The sequence below is a fragment of the Momordica charantia genome (assembly GCF_013281855.1).
Source record: "Momordica charantia cultivar OHB3-1 chromosome 11 unlocalized genomic scaffold, Mcharantia_2.0 BLBB01000011.1, whole genome shotgun sequence".
Classification (NCBI taxonomy): Eukaryota; Viridiplantae; Streptophyta; class Magnoliopsida; order Cucurbitales; family Cucurbitaceae; genus Momordica; species Momordica charantia.
Window position 1 is genome coordinate 8852859 of NW_028275159.1, and position 10353 is coordinate 8863211.

At 33.7% G+C, this 10353-nt stretch overlaps 1 protein-coding gene across 1 annotated transcript; it reads right to left on the minus strand.

The window, feature by feature from the left end:
- Positions 1 to 2129: 2129 nt before the first annotated feature.
- LOC111010328 (uncharacterized) lies at positions 2130 to 9177 on the minus strand. The gene is made up of 8 exons (XM_088120218.1): positions 8907 to 9177; positions 6263 to 6346; positions 5042 to 5109; positions 4217 to 4329; positions 3503 to 3609; positions 3058 to 3107; positions 2859 to 2941; positions 2130 to 2463 (listed from the first exon to the last, which is right to left on the minus strand). Exons 2-8 carry the CDS (start codon positions 6318 to 6320, stop codon positions 2349 to 2351), a joined length of 594 nt encoding a protein of 197 aa, XP_087976344.1. The 5' UTR covers positions 6321 to 6346; positions 8907 to 9177; the 3' UTR covers positions 2130 to 2348.
- Between the last annotated feature and the right edge of the window lie 1176 nt (positions 9178 to 10353).

Here is a 10353-nt window from a genome sequence, read left to right on the forward strand (position 1 = left end):
TGAGACAAAATTGTGAATAAACAAATGAAATAGTACAAACGTTAGTGATACGAGAAATATGCTAGAAAATATGATGGTACTAAATATTTGGAAGTACAAATTTCTCATGGAAGTTCATCCAATATACCTACAAAACTTGGACCTATTTAATAACCAACATACTATTTAAAACAACATTAAAAAGCTAGAAACTTGATAAGAAAAAAAACAAAACAGAAAATTAAATCTAATGTTTAAAGAAAGAAACTTAAAGAATAAAAAACTGAAAACTTTTAGAAGAAAAACCTAAAATCTCAACACAAAGGTTCCACTTTTGAGTCAGATACTTTTCAAAATTTTAATAATATTTGGTTATATGATCAAAATTGATGTTGAAAATTTTAAGATCAGTTCAAAAATATTTAAATTCATGATCTTTTGATTAAAAATACATATTTTAATTAATTAAACTATGTTCAGGTTGGCTTGCGTTTAAATTTTTTACGAGAAATAAGCAACTCAAAGATGTAAATGATGGGCATTGGAGTGGAGGTGACCATATTTCACTAATAAGAAAAAATGGATTCGACCAATTGGATACAAAGGAAAAATTGGACTCACTAGCAATGTGTGGAAGATCCAATTAGAGCGAAGAAGGAAAGAAAGGATAATTCTCTTTTGTTTCTCTTTAGACTTAAAAATAACAATATTTTGGTGGGGACTGGTAAGCTTATTATTTAAAAAATAAATAAAATAAATAAATTTTTGTATTTTTTCTCTTTTATTTGTCAAAAATTTAATAGCTGTCTAATGAGACATATGTTCACCAGTAAACATCTAAATATTTTACTAGATTTAATACACATAAAATTAAGATTTCAAACTTTTCTTTTTGGCTTTCTTTGTCTAAATTTTTAGAATTTAGATTGTATTATATTATGAAAATGTAGAATGCAAAGTTTTGCTTATCCTTACGAGAATTGTTTGCTCCATCTTGCGTAAACATTTGGAATTTTGTGTGAATTTGTATATGATTAATAAAATGTAGACCATATAAATAGTTTATAAAATATTTTCAAAAGTAAGATAGTTTTGTGAGTATTATTAAATTGTTAATTGAATAGATGATTATAGTTATTTAATTGAAATGGTTTGTTCTAACTCATAACTTTAAACTAATTTCTTAGAGTTGATTTAGAGCATAACTCAACTAGTTAAGGCATATATTTTCAACAAAAAGTTCGTAAATTTGAATCCTCACCTCCACATGCTTTTGTACTGAAAAAAAATTCTTAAAACTTTTGTATTCGTGCCTAAACTCCCTCAACCAAAACTCGCGCCAATGCTATCAACAATACAAGCACCCCCGATGGCTCATGTTGGACCCCTCGACGACCTTCCTTCCAAGGGCCATTCACTTGGCTCTTCTGCATGAGGCTAATCGCACTTAATAGTAGCATGTATTATATAACATGAGAAATAAGAAAACCTTCCAATCCTACACATTGACCTACCATTACTTCATCAAGAACATAAATACTAAGACCCACAAAAATAAGGAATATGATGGGATTGACCATAAGAAATGCTTTCATACAAAAACGAAAAGTTATAGAACAAGAATGTTAAAAGTTCATTTCCGCCCCCTAATAAATGGCCTTAGACTTCCAACTCTTTTGGCAAACAACAATTAAGACTTTAGTAGAGAATTTGCAGTGCAGAATACTTCCAAACATCCATTTGAACTGCTCCATTGTTTTGAAGTTTTTCAGTGTTTTATTACTTTTGGTTGTTGATATGTCAAGTTATTCTATGTTAAATGGATGGTTGGATTCCCCTTTTGCTTGCAATGATTTTGGTGAGCTTTTGTATTCTTCCATTAGGAAAAATTGTTGTTCCTCAAATTTTAATCCAAGCCAAAGTCCATCAAATACTCCTCCCCCACTCGGGCATCGTTCACCTTCTTTTGGGTCCCAACAAACGTGCTCAAAAGATGGTCAGCTAGTGATGCAACCCACAAAGGGATCATACCAGTCAACTCATTAACTCACACGTCAGACTCTTAGGTCCGTGTTTCAAGATGAGTCGGTCCAACGAGCAGCAATAGAATAGCCAGCGAAAGAAATGACTTAGCAAGAACAAAACAAATATATGAGGATCACCAAGAATTTTCAAATAAATTATTGACCTCAAAGTACATAAAGTGAGCTTCAAAACTTCTGAAAAGTAAAAACAGAAATCAAAATTTTTTAATCTACCTCCTTTAGTAGAACTTGATCACGACAATAAATCTGATGGAACAAATAAAAGAGCTAAAAAAAATCTAATGGGTAAACCTTGTTTGATCCTCTTCTCCTGGCAAAAGGCTTTTAGTGTGGTTTTGGAGTATAGCCATCAACAGCAAAATTTCTGGTGGCTGAAGGAATGGCTAAACGAATTCCATCAAGTTCTGGCTTTGCAATAACTTGACATCCCAAACGAGACCTGCAGAATCCGAACAAAGTTTATGCTTAACAAAAATGGGCTAACTATACCATTAGATCCCCGAGTATATTCGTCATTTTTTCAATCTCATCTAAGAGTTTTACTTTCATTCTCTACATTTCTTTATCCGAACTAAAAACTCGTCCAGTGAGATAGTATCAGATGATATATTATACCTCTCAATTAAAAGAATAACCTAAGCATTATGACAAGATATACCAAATGCTACATCACTATCCTATAATTCCATTTTGATGTTATGGAACATGAACTTGGATGCAAACGTTTTAAGCGTTGGAGATGAAATTGAAACATTTAACATATTAAGGAAACTAAAGAACGGTGTAAATGACGTAAATAATGATAATTCCCTAATTTATGCACAAGATACCTACGTTTCTGTAAGCCCAAACGCCAGATCCAACATGTCATTCTCCTCATCAACGGGTTCTTCCAATTTATTGTAGTAGTCCATATCCTGTGATGTGATTCTAACAGGTTAAGCACAAAATTCAAGTCTACAATTGTACAAATCTATATATATAGATATATAATCATTTTTAAAAAATGAAAGAAATTAAAAAACCTACTTACCATCACAATAACATGACAAGTTGAACAAGCTAATGAACCTTCACATGCACCTGGTATGAGAGTGAAAACGGTGCTTTAAATAAGGAAGTAGAAACTCAATAGCCAAAATGCAATTATCTACGCTAAGCTAATCAAAGGAAGTGCTTAAATAATTAAAAAGTGTGTATATATATTAATACCACACTTCATCTTAATACTCAAAATCACACGAGATAATAGAGGATACTTAAAGCTCCCATTCAATAACCATTTGAATTTTCTTTTATTATATACTCTTTAAAAATGTTTTCATAACCAAAATTTTGAAAACTAAAAGACGTAGTTCTTAATAACTTGTTCTTATTTTCTAAAATCAAACATAATTTTTAAAAACAGAAAACTGAAATCAAAATGGTAGTCAAACCGACCCTAAGCTTTTCAGAGCAGGAGGAATCAAACTCCTTACCTTCAAGTTCTATATCATTCAGATGAGCGGCTTCTAACATAGACATTCCTGTGGGAACTCTAATTTGCTGCTCTTCTCCATCCTTAAGGACAAATGTAACGGATATCCTGCAAATCACAGTTTCTGATACAGAAGAATCAACAGAATAATTCAAATGCAGACTTACCTGGGATGTCAGTATACTATATAATTGAAGGCCAAACAAGTGGTACAAAATTTTACAACAAATTGGAGGAAGTTGATTTAAGAAGAGGATGTTCCTCAAGCTTAACAACATTTTACAAGATTTTGGACCTAAATAGAGGAGGTGGACCTACGGTTGTACCTCTATAGTCTCTAGTGTCTCATACTCCGTGATCATCAACAGAAAGTCAATTGTATAATTAGTGTAAAAAATTAAATTGTACAATCTATATTATATCCACTGGTTCTCCAAAAAGTACTGAGAAATGCCATTCAAATGAAAATTTTTAAAAACTGTTTCTGAAAAGCCACAAATACACAACACTAAATCAGTAATGAGACGTGCTTGGGTTATTAACTAACTGTCTAAGAGAAATGCATGAAAACTTGAACATATACTGGTGCTCCAAACCCCACGGGTCATGCTCGTATTATGTACAGTGCATCTACATACTATCTTAATCAATGATAGTGATTCAGCAATCAAAGTCTTCTTGTATATATGTTAAGTAAAAAGCTAAAATAACTTACGTTTCTTTTTGCTCACTCTCTTCAATACTGCCATTCTGAGGACCTGAGGAGGTAGAATACAAACGCTGCTCCGGCCATTTGAAACCTTGAAGCACCTGAACTTGTGCCTGAGGCTGTAAAAAAATAAGGGTCCCACTATTACTCACCTCTACTAATGCCAAATTGCCAACGTTACGCACACCATGTCTCATTAAATAGTTGAAGTATCCTTTATCATTATTAGTGACCTATCCATATTCAAATTTATTCTAGAAGCTATAGGCTAGATATTGCCTATTTATCCTTAACTATGGCTGAAGAATAAAATAAAATGCTTTAAGACAAAAAAAGATTTATCACAGATTGTGAAGCAATATACGATGTATAAAATAATAAATTTCACATCATGGTAAAGATCAGAATTCAAAGGGAATAATAAATCTGAAATAGTTTCCAGCATCCAGTTAAGATGAAATTATGAATATTTCTTTCCTCATAGAAAACCACTTGTCGATAAATGATAAGTACAAAGGACAAGGCCATCAAAAACCCAAATGTTAGCCAAATAAAAATCCCAATTGTCATTGATTAAATAAAAAGGATGTTACGAAATAACTTAGAACTAAAACCCAGGAATAACTCACAAAAGTGACGAAGTCTCAATTGGCATTGATTATCCACATTAATGTATCTATTATTTAATGTGTTGTGGCCCAAATATTGGCTCATGAACTAATATAGCTATTATTAAATTCATATCAGTTATCAATTGTGAATCTGAGCAACAACAATAGCTTGAATATTGAAGGAAAAACTTATACTCATGTAAACTAGAAGTTAACAAACCAGAGGTTGCAAATAATTGAAAAATGGCCCCCGAATGTAGTTTGCTTTAGTCACCAGTAAAGACTGTCCTGTTGGGGAAAAATGGACCAAAAGTCTAATCAGAAACAATTTTTTTTATAAGAAACAAAAGGTGGTATATTCAAGAATCAAAAACCCAACAAAGGGAGAAACAACCTAAAAGCGGAGGGTAGAGGGAACCCTCCACTAAAGCCTATACAATCACAGCTTTCCAATCTTGCATAATCAAAATAAGATTGTAATTACAAAAAACCTTCTTGTGGATTGAAGCCCACCAAGAAGTCGTATGCTTGATATTCACAAAAAAAGAATCCATCAAAGCGACTTTAACATTACTGCATCATGTAACATTACTGAACTCTGAGTCTCTGACCCTAAATTAACGAAGAAACATGTCCAATAAATCGTAGAAAGGAACAAAGAGATGACATTTGTGCTCCGAAACACTAATACAAAGTATATACAGTTGCATTTTCAAATTGAGGCAAGAAATTTTGAACCTCCTCTAAAAACTCTCAAGTTATTGGTAACCTAAACTTCCATAATTCATTAAGGGAATAAGTCCTAAACCAACATGACGAGAAATCAAAAACAAAATAAAGAACCTAAACTAAAGGACCTAAGTAATTAGATCCTAACAATCCTCTTTATTGAAACAGAGAATCAAACCCTAAATATGTTGGAAAAGTAAAGTCAACTCAAGCCTTCAAGTTCTTAAGATTTCTAATTTTCTATAGTTGAATTGTGAAAGGGATTGTGAGAAGAAGAAAATCAAGTAAGGGAGACCTATTTAATGAAGGATAAGTTGAAATGACCATGAAAAAGTGTCAATAAAGGGGGCTTTTTTTTAAAAGCCTCTTTGTAACTCTTTGGCCTCTGAAAAAATGATTTATCCTTCTAATTTCTGTCTCTTTTTGGTTGATGAAATTTTGTTATTCTAGTAACACCCACACTAGTCTCCATAATCAATCTTCTTCTAGAAAAGGACACTCACCACAGCTACTGAATATTCTTTTTGTTCAATGGAAAAGGAACTTGCAAAAAACATGTAAAGGACTCATAAACATAAACTCAGAAAAAGGATCAATCGAAAGGTAAAAAATACCCTCTTACTGACGACCTAGAAGACCACCACATGTCCAAATAGATGTGCACTAAGAAACAAGAATATAAAGGTACTTAAAATGAGGGAGGATAGCATACCAATAAAGAGCTCTTTTATCATCCTAACTCCATTCCTTGAAAGTTTAAAAAGCGACATAATGATTACTACTATTACAAGACCACCTGCAAGAAATATAAGAAATACAAAATTATCAATCACAAAAGGACTTTCGCTTGTCTGACAGATAGTATGGACAATGAAGGGTGAATCAGAAGTCAATCAAATGGATGGTCAGCAAAAAGGGGAAATGACTAACGTGAAAATATATTGAAATACAAACATTCAAAGACTAAACTGTCTCCTCAGAAATTTATCAGGGATTGTCATCAAATATTCTGTATAAATATAAGTCAACATCAACAATTAAAGGGAAAAACAAGCCTGGGCTAAAAAGGAAAAAAAAAATAGGAAGGAAAAGTGGTAAACTTTGAGTCTCGTAAAATGATGAAAACAGACACAATCTTCCAATATGAAAATTGCAATCCATGTGGAGCACTATCAAATGGCAAGGCTTGAAATTCCCATCAGGAAAAATAAGCAAAATTGATGACATGTAATACGGGTAGGGTTAAAGTGGTTATCTAGGAAAAAGTAATTTATACCTACTTTTGAAAATGAACATTGCATTCAACAATTCAACACCATGTTCTACCTGGGCACAGCATCTATTGCTTGACAGTTCTAATTCTTTTAATTGCATGTAAACACTACTGTAATGGACTAACAAATCAGGTTTTGTAAAAATACGACACAGTACTACACATCATTGAAGAATTCATAAGATTTGACAGCATGACACAGCCTAACAGAGACTCACTAATCATGATTGGCAGCTATACTCTCGCAAAAATCAAAATGAATAATGGAGAAAATAATCGGATCTAAAAAGAATTAAGAATGGAGGAAAAACAAACAAATGTTGCGATATACTTTCAAGCCCAGACCTCAACGAACTCTCATCCTTTTACTTTATCACAATCACAATCTTGAATCCCACAAATGTTTTCTGATCTACATACGTGCTTGAGGAAAAGAGTATCCTCGGGTGCCCAAGTCAGATTTTGGGAGGACCCATGGATTGATTCTGCCCCTCTTTCCACCACTTTCTCGGATTTGTTTGCGTAGCCTCCAAGAAAGGTATGTCCATTGCGGATTGTTGGTGTACAGAGGCCTTAGCCTGGAATCTTGGTTTTAGAAGGAATCTCTTTGAAAGGGAAATGAGTAGATGGGCAAACTTCACTGGAAAAATAGAAGGTACAGCTATCGAAAATGGAAGGGGCATTTTATGGTGGAAAGCGGACCCATTCGACCATTCCACAGTCAATTCAGCCTTCATGGCCCTCACGTCCCCTTCTCCTCAACTTAATTTAGCTACTGCAAGCTTGATATGGAATTTTAGAGTCCCAAAGAAGGTAAAATTCTTCATTTGGATTTTGTTCTATAGAGGGGTAAATACCGCAGAGAAACTTCAAAGGAAATTACCTCATTGGGCTCTTTCTTCCTCTGTGTGCACAATGTGTATGAGCAACAATGAAATAGTGGACCACCTTTTTCTCCATTGCCCTTTTGTGTCTTTGGGGGTTTATAGCTTCTTTGCTAGATTTCTCTCTCTGTATTCCTAGAAGAATTGAGGATTTCATTGCTGAAGGTTATGGAGAAGGCAGCTGAAGGGCAAAGCTTGGGTTCTTTGGAATTGTGCGGCCCGGGCTCTTTTATGGTCAATATGGAAGGAACGGTTTTTTGAAGATAAGTTGATTTTGTTAGATTCTTTTTGTGTGAATATTAAGCATCTAGCTTTTTGGTGGGCTTTACTACACAAAAAAGTTTTTTGTAACTACGATCTTCTTTTGCTTACACAAGATTGGAAAGTGGTGATTGTATAGAGCTTTGGGGAGGGTTAGCTCTACCCTCCGCCTTTTGTTTGTATCCCCTTTAGGGCCTTCTTATACACATATTTTGTTTCTTATCAAAAAAAAGAAAAAAGTGCTTGAGGAAAAGAGAGAATCCAAGCATCGCTCCCGACCCCCCCCCCCCCATTTTTGGAAAAAAAATACAAAATTTGAGACAAACTGCAGAAGATTAAAGGTGCAGGAAGAGGAGGAGAGACGTTTACGTTGAAAATGAAAATATAGGCCAAATTAAACCAGTTAAACCTCAAATCCCAGATACCGAAATCACTAACAAGATAAAAATAGTATCTTGTCTAAATGTTCTCCTCTCTTTCATCACTATAATTTTTCTTCTTTGTTATCTAATTGGAGAGCTTTTTTGTAACCCATATGGGTTGGGTTGCTCCCTTTTTGTAATCTTTATTTCATTGCATCAATGAAATAGTTTGTTCCCCAAAAAAAAAATTACACCTAGGCAGGAGGGCCGATTGCTGAGAATTGAGATCGTGCAATACAATAGGAAGCATAGTGTTAAAAACGGATTCCAAACTCAACTCCAGCTTCACATTCAGCAAAATACTATTCTTCCAATTTTACAAAATTACTCCTACCTACAAGGAACCCAACTCGTCCGACAGCAATAAAGAATAAACAAGAAAGAGTAACTGAAAATTTTATGCAATATGAAATGTGGAAGCAAGCAAATATTTCCGGCCAGCAACCTACAATGTGAGGGGTGTGCAAAAATATGGACATTATTCAATAGAATGAACCCAAACAAGAGAAAACGAACCTTTGAAATACAAATTTCCAGCAAAAGAAACTTGGGTTTGTTTCGTGTCTTCAAAATAACGGCTGGAAGCTGAAACACGGGCTGTCGATCGAGAGAAAGGCGAGGTTTTGAAGAAGGGTTTGCGATTAAAGCAACTGGCGAGGTCCTCGCATTCGGGAGACGGCGGAAGTGAGCCTTCGGCGAGGGTTTCACAGAGAGAGCGACGGCGGAAGAGCAAAGTTTTGTTGAGAGCGCGCTGCCGGTTTTGGCAGGGGACCGAGCCGGGATGGAAGAGGTGCGTGGTAAAGTACGAATTTGCCCTCCTTATGGAATCTTTTTTTTTTCTTCTTTTTTTTTTGGTAGAATAATAGAATCAAAGTAAAATTTTTAATTTTAAAATTAAAAAAAAAAAAAAAAAGAGGAAGAAGAAGAAGAGAAAAAAAGGCTAAAAAATACATCAAGTTTGTTAATTCTTAATTTTGTTGTCCTCTGTCTTTTAACATTCTTAATTTTCAATTTTATCTATGATAGATTAAAAATTCTCAAATAAATATTTCCATTAAAAAGAATAATAATAATTATTATAATTGAGAATAAGAGTTTTACTCCCCAATGATCAGGAACATCGTGTTCGTCCCAGATTTTCAACTAGTATTATTTACAACTTTAGTAACTTCTTTCGTCCAACACTATTGTTTCAAGTCATATTTTGTTGTCATCCTCGCCATTACACATCCTAGATCAAATCTCTTGCATAAGCTGAATGAGTAACTTCATAGTTGGAATGCGAGGTCAAGTATTTCTGTGGCTAACATCCCTACCTCAAACTTGTCTATTTTCCTCTAGCTAAATAGACTTTTAAAAAATCGTTAAAGTTTGCTGACAAAAAATTTATATACCATTAAATTACTATTTTATTAACATATTTACATGTGAACACGATACTCATATGCTAGATGGCACATAAATATCAACTCATTCATTACTAAAATATGACTTAGAAATCACTCCTATGATGTGTTGTTTCAATACGATAAATGTAGGGGTGAAGTTTGAACCCTTAATTTAAAGAGGAGCATAATGTCTTAATCATTGAGTTAAGCTTATATTAGCATAATATGACACAGGTGATAATTTGATATGACCTAATTAAAAATATTAAAGACAAGACAATAAAAAAACTCGATACAGCAAATGAGCACAATACATTTTAAACTATCTTATTTGACTCACGAGATTTTTATTTAGTGCAATTTACTCTCTCCTGTTCTTTGTTACCAAGTCATGTTAGGTCATCTATGACGCCCGAGTAAAGATGAATGGGTACGTGAATGAACCAATACCACGTGAATGAGAGATATCATAAGATCATAGAGGCATGATTAAGAGATGATTAAAAGAATTGATAGTCACTGCCTATACCAACAAAATGTACTTCCATTTTTCATCGTTCAATCATAAGAATTTC